The sequence below is a fragment of the Equus quagga genome, chromosome 10, assembly GCF_021613505.1.
Source record: "Equus quagga isolate Etosha38 chromosome 10, UCLA_HA_Equagga_1.0, whole genome shotgun sequence".
Lineage (NCBI taxonomy): Eukaryota > Metazoa > Chordata > Mammalia > Perissodactyla > Equidae > Equus > Equus quagga.
The window spans coordinates 71,560,511-71,585,433 of record NC_060276.1 but is presented as its reverse complement, the minus strand read 5'-3'; the positions used below and the strand labels follow the sequence as shown (position 1 = coordinate 71,585,433).

The following is a 24,923-nucleotide window of genomic DNA, read 5'->3' as shown; positions in this document are numbered from 1 at the left end:
GAATATATTCCAGGGATGCAGAAATGATTCAAAATCCACAAATAAATCAATGCGATACTCTTGATTAACAAAATAAAGAATAAAAAGCACATGGTCATCTCAATAGATGCAGAGAAAGCATTTGACAAGATCCAACATCCATTTATGATGAAAACTCTCAATAAAATGGGTATAGAAGGAAAGTACCTGAACATAATAAAGGCCATATATGAAAAACCCACAGCCAACATCATACTCAACAGTGAAGAAAAGCTGAAAGCCATCCCTCTGAGAACAGGAACAAGACAAGGGTGCCGACTCTCGCCACTCTTATTTGACATAGTACTGGAAGTTTTAGCTTGAGCAATTAGGCAAGGAAAAGAAATAAAAGGGATGCAAATTGAAAAGGAAGAAGTAAAACTCTCACTATTTTTGGATGACATGGCTCCTTTCTATATAGAAGACTCTAAAGAATCCCCCAAAAACTATTACAAATAATCAACAAATACAGTAGAGTGGCAGTGTACAAAATCACCTTACGAAAATCAGTTGCATTCTATATCCTAATAACGAACTAGAAGAATGAGAAGTCAAGAATACAATCCTATTTCCAATCACAACAAAATAATAAAATACCTAAGAATAAATTTAATCAAGGAGGTGAAAGACCTATAAAGTGAAAACTATAAGACATTATTGAAAGAAATTGAAGAAGAGATAAGAAAATGGAAAGATATTCCATGCTCATGGATTGGATGACTCAACATAGTTAAAACATCCATATTATGTAAAGCAATCTACAAATTTGATGCAATTCCAATCAGAATCCCAATGACATTCTTCATGGAAATAGAACAACGAATCCTAAAATTTATATGGAACAAAGAAAGACCTGGAATAGCCAAAGCAATCAAGAAAAAAGAACAAAGAAATTTTTTGTGAACAAAAAATCAGAATCCCTGATTTCAAAATAGACTACAAAGTTATAGTAATCAAAACAGCATGGTACTGGCAGAAAAACAGACATACAGATCAACAGAAGAGAATTCAGAGTCCAGAAATAAAACCACATATCTATGGAGAGATAATCGTCTACAAAGAAGCCAAGAACATTCAATGGAGAAAGGAAAGTTTCTTCAATGAATGGTGTCGGGGGCCAGCCTGGTGGCGCAGAGGTTAAGTTGGCACATTTCGCTTCTGTGGCCCGGAGTTTGCTGGTTCAGATCCCAGGTGTGGACCTACACACTGCTTATCAAGCCATGCTGTGGCAGGCGTCCCACATATGAAGTAGGGGAAGATGGGCACAGATGTCAGCTCAGGGCCAGTCTTCCTCAGCAAAAAGAGGAGGATTGGCAGCAGATGTTAGCTCATGGCTAATCTTCCTCAAAAAAAAAAATAAATAAATGATGCTGGGAAAATTAGGCAGCCACATGCAAAAGAATGAAAATAGACCATTATATTACACCATACACAAAAATTAACTCAAAATGGATCAAAGACTTGAATGTAAGACCTGAAACCATAAAACTCCTAGAAGAAATATAGGCAGTACGCTCTTTGACATCAGTCTTAGCAGTATCTTTTCAAATACCATGTCTACTCAGGCAAGGGAAACAAAAGAAAAAATAAACAAATGGGACTACATCAGACTAAAGAGCTTCTGCAAGGCAAAGGAAACCAGGAACAAAATGAAAAGACACCAACCAGGAGAAAACATTTGCAAATCATATATCTGACAAGGGGTTAATTTGCAAAACATATAAAGAACTTGTATAACTCAACAATAAGAAAACAAATAACCTAATCAAAAAATGGCAAAGGATATGAACATTTTTCCAAAGAAGATATACAGATGGCCAATAGGCACATGAAAAGATGTTTAACATCACAAATTATTAGTAAAATGTAAATCAAAACTTCAATGAGATATCACCTCACACCTGTCAGAATGGCTATTGTTAAAAAGACAAGAAATAACAAGTGTTGGAGAGGATGTGAAGCTAAGGGAACCCTCACATACTGCTGGTGGGAATGCAGACTGGTGCAGCCACTATGGAAAACAGCATGGAGATTCCTCAGAAATAGAAATACCATATGATCCAGCTATCCCACTACTGGGTATTTGTCCAAAGAACATGAAATCAATAATTCAAAGACATTTATGCATCCCTGTGTTCATTGCTGTATTATTCACAATAGCCGAGATGTGGAAGCTCCCCAAGTGTCCATCAATAGATGAACGGATAAAGAAAATGTGGTGTATACGTATACATTGGAATACTACTCAGCCACAAAAAAGACAAAATTGGGCCATTTGCAACAACATTGATGGACTGTGAGGGATTATGCTAAGCGAAATAAGTCAGACAGAGAAAGACGAATATTGTATGCTTTCACTCATATGTGAAAGATAAACAAACAAACAAACACATAGATAAGGAGAACAGATTGGTGGTTACCAGAGAGAAAGTGAGTAGGGGGAGGGCGAACGGGGTAAAGAGGCACACAGGTATGGTGATGGATAAAAACTAGAGTATTGGCAGTGAAGACAATGCAGACTATAAACTGAAATATAATAACATACACCTGAAATTTATGCAATGTTAAGAGACAATATGATCTCAATAAAATAATTTTTTTAAATGGGCAAAGGATATGAACAGATATTTTTCCAAAGAAGATGCAAGGATGGCCAACAGGAACATGAAAAGATGTTCAACATCATTAGTTATTAGGGAAACGTAAATCAAAATTACAATGAGATATCTCCTCACACTCGTCAGAATGGCTATAATTAACAAGACAAGAAATAACAAATGTTGGAGAGGATGTGGAGAAAAGAGAACCCTCATAGACTGCTGATGGGAATGTAAACTGTTGCAGCCTCTATGAAAAACAGTATGGCAATTCCTCAAAGAATTAAGAATAGAACTACCATATGACCCAGCTATTCCATTGCTGGATATTTATCCAAAATATATGAAACCTACAATTCAAAAAGATACATGCACCCCTATGTTCATTACAGCATTATTCACAATAGCCAAGACGTGGAAGCAATCCAAGTGTCAATCAACAAATGAATGGAATAAGAAGATGTATTATGTATATACAATGGAATACTACTCAGCCATTAAAAGAGACAAAATTGTGCCATTTGCCATAAGGTGGATGAACCTTGAGGGTATTATGCTGAGTGAAATAAGTCAGACAGAGAAAGAGGAGTACCATAGGATTTCACTCATATGTGGAAGATAAACAAACAAACACATAGATAAGGAGAACAGATTAGTGGTTACCAGAGAGGAAGAGCATAGAGGGAGGGCAAAAGGGGTAAAGGGTTACATATGTATAGTGACGGATTAAAACTAGACTATTGGTGGTGAACACGATGCAGTCTATACAGAAACTGATATATAATAATGTACACCTGAAATTTACACAATGTTATAAGCCAATATGACCTCAACAAAATTTTAAAAAATTATTTCATGAACTTCGCACAATCTCAATCATGCAGGCTCCAACAATGAAAGACCTGCCTTAAACCAGATCTCAAAAACCTTATAAATATGCACTCCCCTACTTTGATTTTCCTCTTCTGAGAGGATACTGAGACAATGATATCATGGTAGTGGCCTTCCTTACTGCAGCAAGCAAAAAACTTGGATTTGCTTGATCAGCAGACTATTTTGATGGCTTCTTAGAATCATCAATCAACAAAATGCAAACCTGATTCATAGAACTCCTCATTTAAAACCCTGCTGTGGTTTCTCATTGTTCTTATGCTAAAGAATAAAATCCTTAATGTGACTAATAAGGTCCTATTGAACCTGGCCCCAGATTAAGGTTGCCAGATAAAATACAGGATGCTCAGTTCAATGTGAATGTCATAAACAACGGTTAGGATTTTTTAAAATATAAGTATGTCCCCAAACTGTTTATATGAAATTAAAATTTTACTGGGCATTCTGTATTTTTACTTGTTAAATTTGGTAACCCTACTCCATCCTTATCTTAGGGTCGCTTTCCACTCACATGTCAATTCTGAGTTTAAGTCCATGGGGTGCACAGATCCTGCATCTACAACTGGCCAGGTGCTGGATGTCTAGACCCATTAAAGTAGGTAATTTGTTGCTGTGGGAGGCAATTAACTTACTGAAAAGTTGGGCTCAAGGGTGGGACGATCTCCTGGAACACTGGTGAGTGCACAGGTATAGTGTAGTGGCTGCACCTTGGGCACCAGAGTGAAGAACAGACTAGAGGTGTTATAATAATTACAGTGTGATTAAATCTTAGGACTGACTTAGTAAGAAGCTCTGTAGTTTCTTTCCCTGGGGTGGGAGTTTCAGCGCTAGGGGAGCCTCCATGTGTGCAACAACTGATATACCCTGAGTGGGCCCTATGCTGAGAACTCTCAGGGACATGAAGGGTCCTGGGGCAACGGACTGCTTGGGGAATGGAGCTTTCTGAGGACAGAAGGATAAAAGAGAAAGAGAAAGAGAGGAGGGAAGAAGAAGGAAAAGAAGAGTAGGAGGAGGGAAGAGGCAAGAAAGGGGAGGGGGAAGTAGAGATGGAGGAACTCATAAGGGGAAGAGACGAAAAACAGCAGAATCCTCTTTGTCCTTTTTGGAAATCTACGAGGTGTGAGCAGCTGATGGTCAAAAAGTACCCAGAGATACAAGCACCCAACTGGGACTGTGCAACAGATAATAGACTGGCCTGAGGAGTCCTTGGAAGGACTGAAGTTGATGTTGAAAGTAGAGGCCCTGCCCAAGAAGCTTTGCCACTCCTTCTGCTTACATATCATTTCTAAATATTATTGAGGTAATTTGGTGGTAACAGCGTCTGGCCCAGATTTTAGACATTCCCAGGAGTTTCAGAGGTAAATGGAGGATATTAAAGGCCCAATCATATTGCATTAAATTAAGATTCTAGAAACTCTGGACATGCATATATACATGATTCTCAACCAAGATTAAGAAATAGTCCTTCTCAAAACACTCACGGTGAAGCAGGTCAGATAATCCCAGAAGTAATTACATCATAGCGGGAAATGCACAATAGAAATAGTGCAAAGTACACAACTGGTAGAGAAGAAGAAGTGATTAATTGTTTTGAGTAAGATGAGGTTTGGCTTCAGAGGATACAATAGCTACAGAGAAATCTGATTGATGAGCAAGAATTCACAAGGTAGAAAGACATAGAGGCATGACCAAACAGCCTGACTTTAAACTGTGCATCGTTTTTTTCCTTTCTCTGAGATGACAGTTTCTCTGCCAGAGGGAGACCACAACTTGCTCTAAAAGTAGAATGAATCAAGAAGATGAACGGGGTGGGAAGAAGGATCAAAAGTGAACTAACTAACCAGGTAAGAAGAGCCTATAGGAAAGCCAGATGAGATTACCTGGCCAGCAAAGGAAGAACAATGAGGGAAGGATGAGGCAATAGGTAGAACAAACAAAAGATGCCCTCCAGGAGTCAGCCCAGTGGCATAGTGATTAAGTTCATGAGCCCTGCTTCGCTAGCCCGGAGTTCCCCGGTTCAGATCCCAGGCACAGACCTAGCACTGCTTATCAAACCATGCTGTGGCAGGCGTCCCACATATAAAGTAGAGGAAGATGGGCACGAATGTTAGCTCAGGGCCAGTCTTCCTCAGCAAAAAGAGGAGGATTGGCAGTGAATGTTAGCTCAGGGCCAATCTTCCTCAAAAAACAAAAAAAAAAAAAAAAAGAAAGAAAGAGGCCCTCCAACAGAGAAAAAGAGCTGCAATTTCCCTTTGCCCACTCTCATATACATAGTTTAAACGAAGAACTGCCTCTGACTGGGATTTAAGAATTCTGGCTTCCCATGTGAAAATGCCATGGACTTGCTACTTAATGCTATTTCCAAATATTAATTACATGTCAGTTCAGATAACTTGGTCATACTAATGCTATCTGTAGAGATTCACAGCAGCTATATTTTTAAAAATTTTATATGGTAGGAACTTTGTGCAATAGTATGAAATACAGCCATTTATGGAATGATTCCTGTTTTTGAGGAAAAAAAATTCTCCTGGGAGAGAGATGCACCAAAAGCTAATTTTGACATGTGATAAGTGATAGGTGAAACAAAACAATGTGTTCAAGATATGGAGTTAGTACAGAAGAGTGTACTTATTGCTGTACTTTAACTTGCTGCTGTTAGTGCCATAGTCTATTCTGACTCCTAGTAACCCTATGTATAGCAGAATGGAACCTTGCCCAGTCTTTTTTGCTCCATCCTCTCACCTTCCGGTACTATATCACACAATGCTCCGCTGCCATTCACTAGGTTTTCATGGCCAATTTTTTCGGAAGTGGGTGGCCAGGTGCTTCTTCCTAGTCTGTCTTGATCTGGAAGCTCCGCTGAAACCTGTCCACCATGAATGACCCTGCTGCTATTTGAAATACCCCTGGCATAGCTTTCAGCATCACAGCAACATGCAGACGCCACACAGTATGGCAACCGACAGATGGGTGGTGTGCTTCCCTGACTGGGAAATGAACCCTGGCTGCGGCAGTGAAAGTGCTGAATCTTAACCACTAGACCACTAGGGCTGGCTCTTACTTTAACTTTGAGGTATAGAAATCTTTATTGTTAAATTTGTCCATTATTTGTGAATTTCATGCTTTCAGTCATGATTTATTTGTTCTTGTCTTGGTATTCTTAAAGCATTTTGTATTGTTAAAAAACTAGACATCAGGCCCCAAATTCCTTATGCTAAGTCACACATCACCAAACCGAGATTTAACTTAATTACAATTTTGGCTGTCCCAGAAGTGAAATCTTAAACCAGTCAATCAGGAATCCCCTGATCAGTACCATTAGGTAATCTGCCAGCTAGACTGCTGTCATTCCCTAAAAGAAAGGCACCTTGCAGTAACCAACCTGCTTTTTTTGCCTAGTATAACTTCCTTGTTCCCACTCCCTCCTGCCTATAAAAGTCTTTCATTTTGTACATCTCCTTGGAGCTCCTTTCTATTTTCCAGATTGAATGCTGCCTGATTTGAATTGAGTTTTGCTCAAATAATTCTTAAAATTTTTAAATATCTCAGTTTATCTTTTAACCATAGATATACCTACCATGGAATGTAAAATTGTGAGCGCAAGTATAGACTGATCAACCCATGAGATCAATTTAGAATGTGTACTCATGCTAAAATGGGACTCACTGAGGATTCTTATTCTACAAATTTTGTTGGTTTGTAATTTTTGCTTTTTTCATCTGTAAAAGCATGTGGAACCTTCCTAAAGGTAACTGGCAATTAATTACTTATACCATTATTAGGGATACTTGGGAAACATATGAACGTGGAACCATAGTTAGATTTTGCTGTGGTCCGCACTGTGTCATGAGTTTTGTGACTTTTGGGATTTCATTAGTTAATTTATTAAATCACTCATTCATTCCACAAATATTTCCTGTGTCAGTGACTGTGCTGGGTACTAGATTCCTAGAGATCCAGGCATCTGGTAAAGAAAACATGGACAGAGAAAAGCTAGAGCATGTGCTAGCTACCTGAGGATTCTGTAAATGCAATTTACAGCTAGGTTTGATCTAGGGAAGACTAGTCTTTCATTTTTGATTATCTTGACTGGCTACTTATATCTGGAAGAGTTTCCAACATGAGCTAATGGGAGAGATTTTATGGAAGTGAATTAATAGTCACAGTATATCAGAATGTAAGGCAAGGGATATGTGGAGAATGAGAGAAAGGAACAAATAAAGGTAAAGGGAGGTAAGCAGTAGCCATAAACACTAGTGTCTATGATATAGTAGGCCTTCAATAAACACTGGGTGAATCGATGAATGAGATGGACCAAGCTGTAAGACTGGTCTAAAGAAAAGGAGAAAGGGTTTCATAAGTCAAGACAGGAGGAGGCAGAAGACAAGCAATAAGACCTAGAAGAAAATGAGAACCAATGGAATTTAAACAGAGGAAATGAGGTATATACTCCACATCAGGAAAAAGAATACTCTTACATCATCCCAAAGGTAATATATTTTTCTTACACGATTCAGAAAAGTAGTACGATAGATCTTGGTTCAAGAAGCAGGCTGTTTTTTCCAAAGGGAAAACTGATTTCTCTTTTCCAGTTGCCTATAATGTTTTATGTCCTGGTGCTGCCAGGGGGGATCAAAAGGACCCTGAATACAGAATATTTCAGAGTTTACACTGGGAATAAAATGTATGACTACATCCATGAAATATAGTTGCTGCTAGACTATAAGCTCCATGAGGAGAGAGATTTTTGTCTGCCTTGTTCACTCCTCTATACCGAACACCTGATACAGTGCCTGGCACAGAGGAGGCAAGAAAAGTGGGGAACCTCTGGAAGCTGCAAAAGGCAAGGAAACAGATTCTCCTCTAGAGCCTCCAGAAGAAATGCAGTCCTGCCAACACCTTGACTTTAACTCCATAAGACTGATTTTATACCCTTGAACTCCTGAGAATAAATTTGAGTTGTTTTAATCCACTATGTCTGTGGCAATTTGTTACAACAGCAAGTGGGCACTAATGCAAACAATTCCCTGGTTTCTTATTCGTGGTGAGATAGCTGTTAGACTATCCCCAGATCAGAAACCCAGCAGCAGGGAACAGGTGGAGTAAGGGGTTTGCTAGACTGATAGACCAACAATTTATTTTTTGTAAGCTAAAACACCCCTGAAACAAAAATTCTTATCCCACCTTTCATATATTGACAAGAATGCTAGGAAAGGGCAATATGTCAGTTGGGAACTAAAGATGAATTTGGTACCAGTTATTCAGATCTTGAGAAAATAATGGAAAAAGAACAAATGTTCAGACCACAAACTTTATTTCTAAAATAAAGTCTAAAATTTGAAGTCAGCTTCAAAACTAAAGGCAAATAAGAAACAATTTTAAAAAACATTAAACATTAAACAACATTAAAGAAAAACATTAAACATTAAATAACATTAAATATCTATTGAAGAATTATTTTGGCCTCCAGTCATACTGGTTCAAAGCAAGCACGATCTCAGAATAATCAAAGTATCTAAGGTTAGTAAGTATAGTTGTAATTAAAGTATCGAACCTATATGAAATTTTTAAAAAATTTATGCACACACACACAGATCTGGCCTTAGGAATAAAAGTATTTTGATATGTTTTGAAAGTTAAAGCTCTGCACTATAGTAGAGTATAATAAAGATTATTAACATTCGCTTTAAAGATTAATGCAGAGAGTTCAAGTTCTGCAGCTCCTGAAGTGGAGTATGATACGACTTTATTTTATTTGCTATGGGACTTATTTCTCCCTCAGCCAAAGATCTCATATAATTTGAAATTGTTTCTGTTTAATACATATTTATTATTTACTTGTCTAGATATATGTGAGTTTAATACTAGAATTAAGTCTTCAGGTACCGAGTACTTCACACTAAGTATGGAAATAAAAAATGTCTACTATCATCCATATGTGAACATTTCTACTCTATTTAATTGTTTACATATGATTACATTAGGTGCTCCGTTTGGTTTCTGAAAATTAAATGCATTTTCTTCCAATAGCATAAAAGTGAAAGAAGAAATTTAAATACCTAAATAAGTACCATTTTAGCAGTGATTTGTTACTTTACTCACCATGCCAATTTCTCCTCTTTTAGCTCAGGAGGCCTCTGGCATGGTAACAGTATTGTAGGAATCATTTCCTTCCGTGTATAGTTTCCAGGCTCAGTTTCATCAAGGAACCCCTGTCCCTACATCCAGTCTCCTGATCTCCATGCCCCATTTCACCCCTGTGCTCCAGTCATTGTGAAATACTCAGTGTCTGGAGCACAACATGATCTCAGAGTTCCACTGAAGGAACAGTTACTGAGTGCCCACATGTGGTAGGTACATTGGCATTATCATGAGCATGATTATGAGTATCAAAATTATAATGATAACGGCAGGGATTATCATTAATAAGATGACTATGACTTGGTAAAGGGTGGAGAAGTAGAACTCTCAACTGTGGGACCAAGCTGTCTCTGAGGTGATCCTATAGATCTTACCTCTGTGACCAAGGTAGCTTACAATGGATTCAGGACAAGTGAAGACACTATTCCTCACAGTTTGCAAGATCTATTAACATAGGGCATCATACAACCATCCGGGGCAGGGGTGAATGTGACTAACCAACCAACAGACTGACTGAAAAATAAATATTGATTGTAGATGTGTCCCATTTGACTTTGTAGTCTGTGTTATATTTTATTAGCCAAAAAAACAGATTTTCAGGTATGGGAAGAATGGAAGACTTTAGTAAACAACAGAACAAAGCCCACAGTCATGTGTTGTAGGAGATGTCATAGAGAAAGTGGTCTGCAGGTTGTTTGGGTTAAAAGAAAAAATAGCTGGAAGTGTGCTTTTTACCGGCACAGAGCATGAGACATAAAGAAAGAAAAGAGAAAAAGATGGTGTGCTAGATAAAGGAAATGGATGCTCTTCCTCCTAGGTAAATCTTGGTGAGCCTATAGGAAGCCAAGGCAGCCAGCCCTCAGTGGTATGGGAATAGATCAGGGTAAAGGGAAAAGAAGCAAGATAACTTTGATAATCCCAGTGAGAATCCCAAGAAGATATAACATGAAAGAAGCTTAGAAGGGAGGTCTCTCCACATAAATATACATTGTAAGCTAGCTGAAAGACAGTCTTCCCCACAGAATGTAAACCCCACAAAGGTAGGAAATGCAAGTGGTGTGTTCACTGTTTAATTCACAGCCCTGAGTATAATGCCTGACCCTTAGTATATACTCAAATATTTGTTAAATGAATGAATAAACAAATGAAGATCATCACCAGATCTAGAATTTCTTAGATTTGGGGCAGGGATCAGGGGTTACCAGTTTTACACCTAAGTAAGCAAATTTACACTGTTTCATATTACATTTATAAATATTTATATCCAGAACTTCCTGGCCTATTTTTCAGATATTCCTATGAATACTGATATTTGGAGGCTGATGTTGAATAGATACAATATGCCAACTCTGCCAATTTCTGTGATATGTGAATCAAATTGTACTGCCATGTCTGATTTGAGGGAACCATTTCAGTCCTATTCAAGCCTGTAAGAGAATCAGTAGAATGCCTGGCATGGCAATTTTTTTAAGGTTATCATACATTAGGCAGAAGAATGCAGTGATATTAGTAATGGAATTTTAAACAGTTGATCTGAGTTCAATAATTTTTCAGAGACTAAACATCCTGGGCCATGCTGTCAGCCATTTTATATATGAAAAAGTGTCCTTTAACTTATAAAATGGGATGCAAATTGGCCAGGAATAAGAAAACTTAATATGTTTTTTTACGATTGGCCCTGAGCTAACATTTCTTTCTAATCTTCCATTTTTTTTTCTCCCCAAAGCCCCAGTACATAGTTGTATATCCTAGTTGTAGGTCATTCTGGTTCTTCTACGTGGGATGCAACCACAGCATGGCTTGATGAGCAGTGTATAGGTCCACGCCCAGGATCCAAACCGGTGAACCCTGGGGCACCAAAGCAGAGTGCACAGACTTAACCACCAGGCCATGGGGACAGCCCCAGAAAACTTAAATTTTTTTAAATCAAGAATGTAAAGTGATAAATTAAAACAGATACTAATGATGTAATCTGTAATGCAAAAACTCCATACCTACTATTACTAGATGCTGTGGCACCCTCAAATACTAATAGGGTTGGGTTGTCAGGCCTGCAGGGTTGTGGAAGGTAAGCTATACATCATGGCAGCAAAGACCAAAAATACGTGCTTTATCCAAACCTCAGCTTTCTACACTCAGTTTGTTCTCTGACACTTTATGAAAACTGAGCTTACTAGATAGTTCACTACCATTCACAAAAGGAAGGAAAGCAGGTTTGCAGGAAGAAAAAAACAATGAGTTTAGTTTTAGACATGTCAAATGTAAGTACCTGTGGAACATCTACATACAGAGAGCTTGTGCAATGATTCCAATATTGATTTCCTCAGCCTTTGGAGCTTATTGCCTCAGCAATGGTCAGATTTGTCCATTTATCAGAATGTTCTATACAGATATGATCATTCCAATGTGTACCATGACCTAAATATGTTTGGGAAGCACAGGTCCAGTGGGCAATGGGATATATCAGTTTAGAATTCATGAGATGATGTCTGGACTAGAGATTTTTGGGTGCTGTCAGCACAGAGGTGCTAGTAAAAACCACATAGAGGGACTTCCACTCCTGGCCATGTTAGAGTAACCAGTACAAGACTTGACCTCCTGTTGTAACAATTAGAACACTGGACAAATATATGAAAGAGCTGTTTGTAGTCATTGAACAACGAACAGCACAGGACTATGACTCTGAAAAAGGAGAAGCAAACAAGATAAGCCCTACAATCACCACAGCTTGCTGCCTGAAAGCACTTTCTGGATGGTAGCCTAGGGTGTGAGAACTCAAGCTGAGTATGGAAGTCTTGCACAGTTGAAGAGATAAAGATCAAAGTTCAGAGAGGCTGAGACAGCTAGAATTTATAAGGCAGAGTACCAGAGAAGAGGGAGCCATGTAGAGAAAGAACTAAAAAAATCTTCTACCTATAGGTCCCCTTGAGTCTGTCCTTGAATACTAAGCCTTGAGTGCCTAGGATGACAATCCACAAGGTTAGGCAAAGAAATATCAGGGAGCTTTAAGCTGAACAATTTCAAGAACTCACATAAAGCTGGGAGATGTTTAAGTTTCAATCAGTAAGAATGAAGACACAAAATAAGTCAGACCTTAGAGGTAGGGCTAAACTAGCCAGTAAAAGATGCTTTATATCTGTCCTAACACGCTTAAAAAGAAGCCTCTGATGGATCAAGCTGATCCACAAATAATTGCCTACAAAACAAAATTTAACACCGTTTAAAAGAAGTCAACAAAATCGAGACACTCAGTAAGTCGTGATGTCCAGTATCCAATAAAAACTTATTAGTTACATAGAAAAAGAAAAATGTGACCCATGACGAGGAGAAAAATCAATCAGTAGGAGAACATGTAGAGAAAGAAGTGAAGGGAGGCAAAGATAGAATGCTGGGAAGTACCCAGACAAGATTTAAAAGATGGAAAGAAGAAAAAGGACCTGACAAGAGTCACTTGAAAGGAATAATACAAGATGTTAGAAGAATCAGGAGACTGTTGAGTCATAGAAGTCACATAGAGAGAAACTTTCAAAAAGGAGGGAGTGATCAAAAGGAGATCAAGCAAGCTAGAGAGTAAACACTGGATTTCACAAGAAGATACCTTCCAATCCTGGCCCGAGTAGTTCCAATGGAGAGGTTCGGGTAGAAGCCAGATTGCAAAGGGTTTGAGGAATGACTAAGATATGAGGAAGGAGAGATGCTAGTCATTTCTTCAAGGCAAGATTGTCTCTGATGCAGGATGTGCAAATATGTGTACATTTTACCTTTGAAAATAGTTTTTAAAAAATAGTCTATAACCTTCTTTAGCAATGTCTCCTTTCTCTTGCAGTCACATTTCTTCCTAATATACAAGCAACTCCCAATAAGAATTATAAAATCAAAAGTGTTACCAAAAAAGGCATTCAGCAGCTTCTGAACCTGAATATTGCTGCCCACGGTACGGTACAATCCCTCTGTCTTGATCCCTAGGGAAAGAAAATCAGGTCAGTTTTGTTTATATAGTGAGAGCCTTCATCTCCCTCAGGGTAGAGGAAGTAGGTACCTACGCACTAGAGTCAGTTCCAACAGCAACGGTTCTCCCTACTCTCTCTCTAAGTTCTCCAGCCCTTCCTTGCAAAAGGGGAACAGTCCTGAAGCATCTCTCCAAATTATTCTCTCCATACATTCATTTGGATTGTACCAAGCCCTCACTAACCTGAACAGAAGAGAATACACTCTATAGTAAATAGGAGAATATGCTTAGGTGGGTAGCAGCAGATGGCTGAGAATGGTATCGCCATCTTGGAAAGGAGCCAGGGTTTAATTGAAAAGTGAAGAAATATCAACCTTTAAGTTGCCCTTGAGCAGTGATATAAAGGAAAAGAGGGCTGGAATATGGCTGATGTGAAGCAAAAGGCCATTTTGTCCACGCAGAAAGATTTAAGTAACATTTCAGAGAAAAAGAGGCTTGACTCATACACTACACCTGCCCACATTCTAAATGTTCTCAGAGAGAAACTAGAGAGTATCGTCAAGTTGGAAAAATGCTGATTCCATATTTGTCTGAGTTTAGCTGTCCTCATCAACTTTTAAACTAATATGTATTATGGCGGAAACTGAACTCTTATTTATTTAGAATGTAACCATCATAACACTACTTGAGAAGTGCCAGGTAGTATTGCAGAATACTTTATAAGCCACTTGAAGCTCTTTCTCTTTAAAAGCAGGAAACCACAAATTATCTAAATATGCTTGGATACCACTGGTTTGGAATTTGCTGAAATTGTACAAATTGTGTCTAGTGCTCAAGGTTTATAAACAGTCTTCATTCCTAAAATGGGTCCTGACCAATAGATGACATCAAAGTTACTTTAGAGAAATTGTCCCAGGATAAATTCAGACTAACCAGATTCGAACACTGCCGAGGCTATGGTTCATATCTTACCTTTGCTCTCAATGACATTGATGCACTTCCTAACAAACTTGAACCCCACTTCATTCAGCTCCACTGTTTCAAGCAAAGGAAAGCAGAGTTAGATCCTGCTGTTACAAGCCTCACCTATCGAACATTCAATGATCACACTAAGAGACTGTAGTGAGAGAATTAGGGGTTTGGTTACTCATCTCCAATCACCCTTAAATGGCAAGATTCTTTTATTCAGGTGAGATTTAGAGATTTTACTCTTATAACAAAATGCTTTTAGTTAGCCCTTTGCACTATGTCTGCTTTAGGCATGAGAAACATCAAATATGAAATGTTAGGTTGGAAATGCACACGATTTCTCTTATGTATCTAGAACAAAAGGATATAATGTGTTTCTCTATATTATTACTACTACCCCCACCATAAGCTAAGATAAGGTGACTTCCTTAGTTAATCAACAGACACATTAAAAAAATAGATCTGAATTTCATTCCAAACAGAGGCATCCATAAACACACTTGCATCAATAGTACATATCATTGATGATAGCATTTACTGTGATTAGGATAGCTGGTAGTGTATAATATCAGTAGATCAGAAATTTGACTCACTTTCTTCCTGTTTTGTTATGGGGCTGTGGTAGATCTACAAAAGAAGAGAAACAGAAAGAGCCGTGGCTATTGTGAATCACGATAGGTAAGTACGGCGAATAATATTAAATCTCTTTCCCCAGATAGGCCATCAAAACAATTAGCGATTCTAAGGATTTAATAAGAAGGAAAAGTGGGCTGAACAGAATCATGTTTGCCCAGGTCCCTAGACAATAGTTGGATTAACAATCCCTGAAGATTATCTTGGATTTCATACAGCTTTCACATTGTAGCTGAAGTTGTAGTCTACCCATCTTAGACATTTACTTATGTAAAGCTTGGAGAATATTTCTGACGAAGCAAGAGAGCATGAGAGAAAGGAAGTGTTTTTTTCATGGATAGCTGGGTAATGGGCATTGATAGTAAAATTTAAATGTTCCCAATACCAACCTTTCACCCCAAAGATTAATTAATGAGTGTTTCTCTGTGGAAAGGGAAGAGTCCATCTGATAGAGATCCATGCAGTGACCAAGATTTCTCTGAGCCATCTTTAAGTATGCACTGTGATAGCTATTTGAGAGACCAAAAAGGAGATCCTTGATGCTTGAAATCTAGTCCTTGCTTTGCCTCTACCTCATTATGAAATTTTAGGCACATCCTTTTTGTTTTTCAGACCTCATAATTCATAAAATGACCAGGGTTGGAATAGATGTTTCTTCAAGCCCTGATCTTTGACACTTTAAGCAAAGGTATGAATACAATGTGTAAGATTAGTGGATTGGGCTGTTTGGTAAAGTAGCAACAACATCAGCAGTGTGAGGCTGCAGAAAATAAGCCCTTTATATGCCATCTGTTAGTCTGCTTTAATAATCTCTCCTTTGAAAATAAATGTTTTTGCATATGTGTGTATGCCCATGGAAATTTCAGGGACAGAGGTTTCAGTGCTGACCAGCCCTTGCTGCCACTTTTATAAATAAGATATTTGTGAAAAGTCTGCCATACTCAATTTGGTAAGGATCCACATTCAGTGGGCCCATGTTCTAACATCATTCTCCACAAAAAGCCATCTGCATCCTTCAATCTTTAAAACCTAAAGGGAGAGCAAGTTCAGGAGAGGGAATCAAGAGTAAAATGCTTTGCTGGGCCTCCAAGCATCCTCCTAGAGAAACATCATAGGCATGAAATAGTTAAGCTCCCGGTTTCTGGGAAGGGAGGAAGGGGAGACAGGTCCTGGCCTACTTTCTGGATGGCAGTCTTCACAACGCCACTTTTCTCCTGCTACCATCTCAGTAGCTATAAATGTAATGAGGAATCTGTGCACTTCCCTCTAGTCTCCAGGGCACTGAGGACACACAGAAAGAAAACCCTGGAACATATTTCCCCTCTTATCAAGTTTCTGCTTTGAATAAAGCAAGGAGATTAGACTGTTTCCAAATGCTGTTGAATCTTATATCTTTGCACCCATCCTTCAGATCAGTTAGAAGCACCTAAAACCAATATAGCACATTATGGTTGACAGACTCTCTTCCATGTGATTTTTCAACGCAAGCCTGTGAGGTAGATAGAACAGAGATTATTAAAGCCATTTTACTGAAGAGAAGAAATCTGAGTCTCAGGAAAATAAAATAACTTTCTTAAGGTCATACAACCACTGAGTGGCAGAACCAAAATCCAAATCTAAGCTTTTGGCCTTCCAACATTAGGAAGCTGATATTATTTCATATACCACTAGAAGAAACATTCTCAGGAGATACTGAAGAGAGAAAACGCTTTTCAATGATTTCTGACTGTTCACATTGGTATTTCTATGATGATCACTAACCCTTTCAAGGTATTGCTTGTCCTCCTGTGTAACAGTGTTCTAAATGGTGTGGTACATCTTGGGATACAGGATGGCAATGCCATCTCCAACAGCTGTACCCTTAAAGAGAAAAAGTTGACTTGGGAATTGTAAGAAGTGGCAGAAAAACCATTTTGAATAAAATCTTAATAAATGCTTGTTCACAGCCATGACAATTATTTTCCATTCTCCTATATGAATACATACTAATTTTATAAACTGAAAAAAGGCTTAATTTTCTTGCTTACGAAGATCTTCTGGGCATAGCTGCATAATCTAACACTGGGGCCCAGAAGGTGAGAGACCTGGATTCTAGGCCAAGCTTTGATGCCTTCTATGAGGGTGATCCTTGAGAAATCTCTCATCCTCTCTAGAAATCAAGTTGCCCTACTTGTTAAACAAGAGACCTCAAATCAACAACTCCTTCTAGCTCTAAAATTTTGAGTCTGAAGGATCCACTACCATTTAATTGTCCTAGACCCATTGGTACTCGTAACACTAGAGGGCATTCATACACTGAACCATGTTGCTAAGATTTCCCCAGTGTCTCTGATAAACTTACAGGTTCTTTCCCATCCATGGCCTCCATCCATAGCCTTCTGTTAGCTTCTGAAAGGGCCTGCAGAGTGATGGTTCCAGGCCTAAGGAAAAATGACAAGTTCAAAGCAGGAAACTCACCTGAGGGAATGAACTCGTTTGATCTAGGGTCCCTCTTAGCCCTAGGAGATGTCACACCGAGCAGGCACAGGCATCCCGAATTCCAATTTTTCAAAATCTTTTTTAGTCAGAAAAACAATGGGACATTTAGAGAACAGTAACTTGGGGAACCCTGGAAGAGGTGGTATCTTGGTGGCCTCATGCCAGGGTTGGGCAAGGAAATAGGAAGTCAGATGCCAAGACACTTTACCACAATACACTCTTAAATTGGCCCTATTGTGCTTGAGTCAAAGTGAGGGTCTTCCTGCCTCTCTCTCTTGGAAGCCAGCCATTTAGTCTGGGCTGTAGTTGTGAGCATAATCAGCATGGGCACATTCATTTATCAGGAAAATGGCTTTGCTACTTTCACCACCTAGGATGTCTAAGGAGCATTTCCAGTTGGAAAGAATTCAACAACATGTACCCTGGCTCAGCCACAGGGAGGAGGCCTTTCAGTTGATGTAAGCAATCTTATAACCAATAATAATAAGTAACAGTTATTGAATGTTCGCTAGGTGCCAGGTTCTAAGTGGTTTATAGGCATTAATTCATTTAATCTACCCAGGAAGCCTATAAAGCAGGTACTATAGTAATCCCTCTTTTACGGAAGGGAAAACTGAGGTACAGAGATGTTACCTAAGTTCACACAGTGACTAAATATAGGATTTGAATTTAGGAATTCGAATTTAGGAATTCTGGTCTAGCAGTAACGTTTTTTCTTAACCATTACACTATAAGGCCTCTTCTGCATGACAAATGGCTTCAAACCCAATTTTATTTTATTTACTTACAGGCTACCTATACCCAGAGTTACCCCAAGTTAGTATAATCTGTATGGTCTTTTTGGATCTTCACAATCAAACTGGAAATTTGGGACTGATTGCATTATTGCAGGCATAAAGTCTCCTTGCATTCTCTGCCTAGCTGCACTATTATCAGAAGCTTATTCCTCTCACTCCTTCTATGTTAAGATGAGACCTCTCTCAGAATCACAAAATGATAAGAGCAATGACAGGAGAGTTCAGAGACCCTAGAAAGTCACTGGGCCTCTTAGGGCCTGTTTCTTTATCCATAAGGGTGTTGGAACAGATGAGCTGGGAAGTTCTTTCCAGTTCTGACATCCTGGGATCCCTGCTCTACCTGCCTTTCCATCTCTTACTTCATTAAAGTGCTCCTTAAAAAGAAAAGCCCTCACATGATCTTTAAGCCAGAATGAATTGAAAATCAGAACTTGGCTTTGGGCACTGGATTCTTTCAAGTTTATCCTTCTCTAAGCAATACCCAACATTTTGGATATATCTTATGGGGCTAGAAAGTCTAGATATCTTTGTAAAGACAGCTACTCAGCTGAATCTCGAAGCCAGAAGGAAGGAAAGCAAGCCAATGGGCAACAGATATAAAAGCAGACACTGCAGAACAGATATGATATTAAACCTGTTCTGGAACTCACCTTCCCTATCTGGGAAATTGAAATCCGGTTTGTGTTCTCTCTCGACCTTACAGAGAAGCTGAAAGAATAAATGACTATCCAGAAAGCATTTAGAGATTCTTATGTGCTACAGAAAGTCAAATTCAAAGAACAATACTGTTAAGAACAGATTTACAAAGCAGAAGGAGTACTGACTTCTAGTCCAGGACCTTCTATTACAACCTCAGACAAATGCTTTGCCATCCCTGAGGTCTCAGTCACCTATCTTGAACAAAATATATAGCATATTTGAAGTAGAGTGCAGTGGTTAAGAGTGTGGGCTTGGAGACTAGAATGCCTGGATTTGGATCCTGGCTCTACTGTTTCCTAGCTGTGTAACCTAAGTTGCTTTACTTCTCTCTGTCCTCTTATCTTCCTTTGCGAAATTGGGATAATAATACCCTCTAACTCACGTGACTGTAGTGAGGACTAAACGAAATTATACACTTAAAGGGTTGAGAATGGTGCCTGGCACATCGGAAGTACTCAGCAATTGTTAGCAGTTGTTGTTGTTGTTACTGTCCTTCAAGCTCTGACAGGCTATGAGCCTGTGGCTTTAAATACTGGTAGGAACACTAATAAAAAATTTATCCTCTATTCCTGAAGTAGAAAAAGGGACTCAGAAAGCCCTTTGTTCTGTGCTGCAGAGAACACAAGTACAGGTGCCTGATGCCTCCTGGGAAGCCTGACTCTGTTCCTTATATCAGATTGATTAGCCAGAAAAGCAGATGTCACATCCCTCAGAAAAGTCTGGCTCAGCACCTGTTCATTATTATATTTGACCCTCCATTTCACAGCATATTTATTCTGCTTATAATAGACAATGGAACAAAACTACAAAGAACAAGGGCCTAGGACACCTACAGACGAGAGTTTGAGCTCAGCCTTGCTGCTATGTGACTTTGGGTAAGTCAGTTAAACATATTCAAGTGTCAGTCTCCCCTCACCTGTAAAATGGGGGAGCCAGAAGAATCAAGAATAAGCGAATGTTTTCTAACGTGCCCAATATGTGGTAACTAAAATCACAGACACATCAAAACTTTAATTCTTGGGTTCTAGTGTCAAAATTCCTCAGCATTCTAAGGTAGGAAAAAATACATTTAAAAATGAACACCAAATTTACTGTCATCTACCAGGAGCCATGTATAGCACTAGGTACAAGATATATAAAGATGAATTGGTTCCAGCCCCTAACTTTAGGGCCAAACTGCAACTGATTCTAGACCAAGAACACATTATTTGCAAGTAACTTGCAAATTTAAGCTGAAAAGGGAATCATAATAGAACTAGAGATAGAAAATTCTAATGTGTTTTAAGCAGCATGCTGCTGCAAAGCCAGAGACACTAAAGGTTCATGAAAGAGAAGCCATAGCCAACAATAATTTTCCCCTTCCTACTGGGCCTGAAGCTGTCAGAAAAATGAGTGACAGCCTCCTGGTTACAGATAACAGTGTTTACCATCACAGTCATCTTTGATTGGGACCATCCATTTTTAATGAAGAAATCTTACAAATTCACAAACAACCAAGTCCAAAGTTTGTAAGCCTTAGCTAAAATCAGAAATTTGATAACCAATTTCTACTCTACATAAATATCTGCAAAGTGGAAAAGTCTGTATCATATTTGCACCAAGTGGGGGAAAAAGGCTCCCCAGTACCACTACCACCCTCCATCTCATCTATCTTCCCTTAAAAATGTGTTCCAATTTACTTGTTCTTATATGTTATGTTAGGAAATTTTTTTTAAAAGAATGAGTTTTCTCATCCTGTCCTTTTTTGCAGCATCACCAAATGCTGACCTTTTGCATATCTGATAGCAAATTAAATCCTAGGAGTGACTTTTCTGCCTAGAGGAGGTGAGGCAAAGCTGACTGAAGCTTGCGTAGAGAGCTCTGGGCCAGATCTAACATGGATCCCTATAAAGGGCAGCCAGAAGAGTCAAGACAACAATGCCATGAATATATTTGCCCATTTTCATCAACAAGAGATGATAGAGGAAAATAAAAGACCTGCCCGGGCTCAGCACCAGGCACATAGGGACACCACCAATTCACACCAGCACAGCTTACCTTTCATTAGTTTCTATATCAAAACAGAACCGCTTGTCAATAGACTCCGTCTTCCTTCTCACGCAGTACTTCAGGGTTAAGTCCAAGGGACCCTGATATAAGAGAAATATTAATAGCCAATTTGAAAAAAAAATGCACAGAAGCTTCTTCTTCCCCCTGCAGTGTCCTCAGAGTCACTTGGAAGGCATCTGTCAGAGAAGCAGGAGCAATGTGTAGCCTCACTGAGAAAGAACCTTGTCCCTTGAAATGGTAGTTGTAGCAAGATGGCAGATGGTGTCTCCCTACTCCAAGAATCAATGGCTGAGGCCAGGAGAAAACGCCTAGGGTAGGCCAGCATTCTTTTCCAAGCATGGCAGATTAAACAGGAAGCTCATTACACATCATCTAAGGAGAGTGTACAAGAAATGGGCTGCCCAAATGGCATTATGTACAGAATAAAATTTGCATGAGCACTCTGGGTAGGGAGGTTGCAATGGGTAAGTGGCTTTCTGCAACCCTTCTTCCATTAAAGTGGCAGATGGAGGAGGGGAGACAAACATTTCTGTTTCCCACCTCCAGACTCAAGGATGACAGGAATCACAAAAGCAATCTCTCCAAAGATACAGCAGAAGTAGGGAGAATAAGCAAATTTGTGTATTAGTCAAGGCAGCATTTGTTATTTTACATGTGCAGCATAGTATGGCCCACCTTAGTCTTTTGGGCACGTAACAAGGCCATTGAATCTGTGTCTTCAGATTAAAATTCCCCAGCCCCACATTGTCCAGTTATCTCAACAGAAACAATGAGGTATAGGAAAGAGAAGTAACATTTATTGATCACCTCCTATGTGCCACATATTTATATTAGGTATTTTTAAACCAACTTTCTTAATAACAACTCTTAGAAATGAAGCTCAGAGAGCTAAAATGGCTTACCCAAAGTCACTCAAGTCAGTACAGTGGAAATAGCAATAAACTAGGAAGCTTAAAACCTGGGGTCTTTTCTCAGTTATGCCAGTCACTAATTATGTGACCCAGGGCAAATCATTTTCCCTCACTGAATCTTAACTTCACAATCTATTAAATGGGAATAATACTACCCACCTTGCTGTCTCAAATTCAGGAACACTGACCAAGTGCCAGGTCTGTGCCTAACCACTATGACATCCAAACTGGCCTATACAGCCGAGATCATTCACTACTTCTCTCATTGGCACACTCAACCCCCTTGCAGGCCTATCCTTTTGCTGTTCCTGCACTATAAAAACTCAATGCTAAATTCATCTTTCAATCTGCCTTCCCTACCTCAACACTGAGGACATCAAGCATTGTTAGTCTTTCAAGATGCGAGTGATTACCACTATCACCTACTCACCACATCTCTTGAAGCTCTCAACTCCCTTAGATTTGGTGGCATCGCAGCTCAGGGGCCTAGGCCCTGCCCACCACTCCAGGTTCACCTCCAGGCAACCCCACCTGTTTTATGTCCCATCAGTGCAAAAGTACTCTTATTTCACACATATGTCATGCTCTTTCATGACTCCATAACTTTGCATATACTGATTCCTCCACCCAAAATAATTTTATCTCTATTCTTTGCCTGGCTAAACTCTTACTTGTACTACAAACTTCAGTTCAGCTTTCATTCCCTCCAAAATCCGTCCCCAATCCCACACATTGCCTACTATGTGTTTTCTGCATTATATTAAAGCTTCCTGTTTTTAAGTCTGATTTCCCCACTGGATTGAGAACTCCTCAAGGACATAGGCAGTGTCTTATTTATCAATACATCTCTAGTACCTAGTTCAATAAATGTTTATGGACTTTATTATCATCTATGCCATTTTTCTAATGATGAAAATGATACAGAGCAACATTAAGTAATTGGCAAATTCTTGGCCAAGATCAAGAAGCTACTAGGCCATAGTGCTAGGATTTAAAACTAGTTCTTGAGACTTAACATGTAGCACTCTTTCCTCTTACCACAGCTGCCTGACAGGGAAGGGATGAGAATCTTATAAAATGGAATTTGGAAAGGTGATCTGTAAAGTGAGCAGTACAACACAAATGGAAGTTACCAGGCTGAACTAGTAGGGAACAGTGGTAAGTGCCATTGTCAGAAAGAGGGCTAATTCCTCCATCTTCAAATTGGGCTAATGATGCTTCACAGTGCTGCTGAGAGAGTAAATGAGGCACATGACAGAAAGTGTCTAGCTTAATGCCTGTACCACAAGAGACATCCAATAAATAGTGGGTATTTTTGGTGTTATTATTATTATAGTCTCATTTATTTGTATTCTTTGTCTTTCTAAAACACAAACTAGTAATAGGAACTGAGTCAGAGACCTGACAAGAAACCATTTCCAACTCCAATTTAGGGAAATTCAAGTAACTACTTCCACATCCCCTTCCTTCTAAATGAAGAATCAAGTTCCTCTTTCCATTCCATAAGGAATCCCATATAAAACTGCTTAGGCTGACACTATTGCAGTTTTGCAAGCAGCCACTCAAAGAAAATGGAAGAGGGAAAGAAAAACTAAAATGAGGGCTTGCTCTCATTTGCTAGGAGAATATGAAAGTGGTATCTGCTGCCTCTGTCCTGAGCTTTGCATCAGGTACCTCTGAGCAAGAGAGATAGGGCCTAAATTAGCTTACTGTCTAAGTAAGGAACTTTAAAGTCCAGTATTTGGAAAGTAATATGTCTAGAAAAACAAAAGGAAGAGACTAAATGACAGTGTTGCTTATAAGCACTTGCCAGTCAGATACATTAACTAAGTTCTGACAGAAGTGGAACAAATTCTATGCTACAGCACAAAATGAACTTATTTGAACCACACTGAAATGTGCTTTGGCAATTGACAGACTGGAAACTAAGGAGACTTTTGGAGTCCTGAGTGAGTGACTGGCCCACACAGAAGCATGGGCGAGGGTTCTGGAAACCCCGTTTGATATGCTTCCTTAGAGGTGCCTCCCATCTCTAACCCACACTCAAAGCAGAGTGGCAAAACTTGTGGTTAAAGGCAGAAAAAAAGCAGTTTGTCAACAGCCTGCCAGCAAATCTCAGTCTTCTTTACTTTCTCATGAATAAGCCACACAAGAGAGAGCTTCCATAGTAAGCACCAGCAATGGAGAGAAATTGGCCCAATTTTTCTACAAATTCCTGCCTGTCTAAATTGGATCTCCACGCACCACAACTTTCAAAGCTAACAAGTGAACCTTTTTTCACTTTGTAAACAATTTGTAAAGAATGTAAATCCTTAAAAATCATCCCTTAAGATCCTGTCTCAGAGACAGTTTAAGGGACACATTGAACTATTTTTAGAATATGAATAGTCTCTCTGTTTTTATCTTAAGAAACTGTTTGGAGATAGAGAGAGAGAGAGTGTGTGTGTGTGTGTGTATTCACAAAGCCTCTAAAAAGATAGGCAAAAGTAAGATGACAGAATAAAGTTTTTGGCTGCATGGTCATATATCATATATCATGTTACATCATGTCATATCATATAACATCATATCATATATAAGATCAGGTTCTTCCAGGTGAGTAAACTATCTTCTCAGTGTGTTAAACTCATCTTGCCATTTTGGGAAGTGGGGGAAGGTTTGGAGGGCAGAAGAAGAGGCATTAACTGCTTAAAGATATTTGAGCATTACATAGAATGTGAGGTATAGGTGATTCCAAATTTAGGCAACAGACATACTCCTTTAAAAAAGGAATTTTGGAAAATGATTT

At 39.0% G+C, this 24,923-nt stretch overlaps 1 protein-coding gene across 2 annotated transcripts in view; it reads right to left on the bottom strand.

Moving 5' to 3' along the window:
* The window catches only part of OPHN1 (oligophrenin 1), a 495,334-nt gene that overhangs the window by 172,396 nt on the left and 298,015 nt on the right, over positions 1–24,923 (bottom strand). For both annotated transcript variants that reach the window (XM_046673421.1, XM_046673422.1), the window contains exons 11-15: positions 21,213–21,304; positions 17,543–17,621; positions 15,162–15,195; positions 14,572–14,634; positions 13,538–13,612 (exon numbers count right to left, since the gene is read on the bottom strand). In XM_046673421.1, the coding sequence (XP_046529377.1) occupies positions 13,538–13,612; positions 14,572–14,634; positions 15,162–15,195; positions 17,543–17,621; positions 21,213–21,304 (343 nt within the window). The remainder of the gene's footprint in view (positions 1–13,537; positions 13,613–14,571; positions 14,635–15,161; positions 15,196–17,542; positions 17,622–21,212; positions 21,305–24,923) is intronic.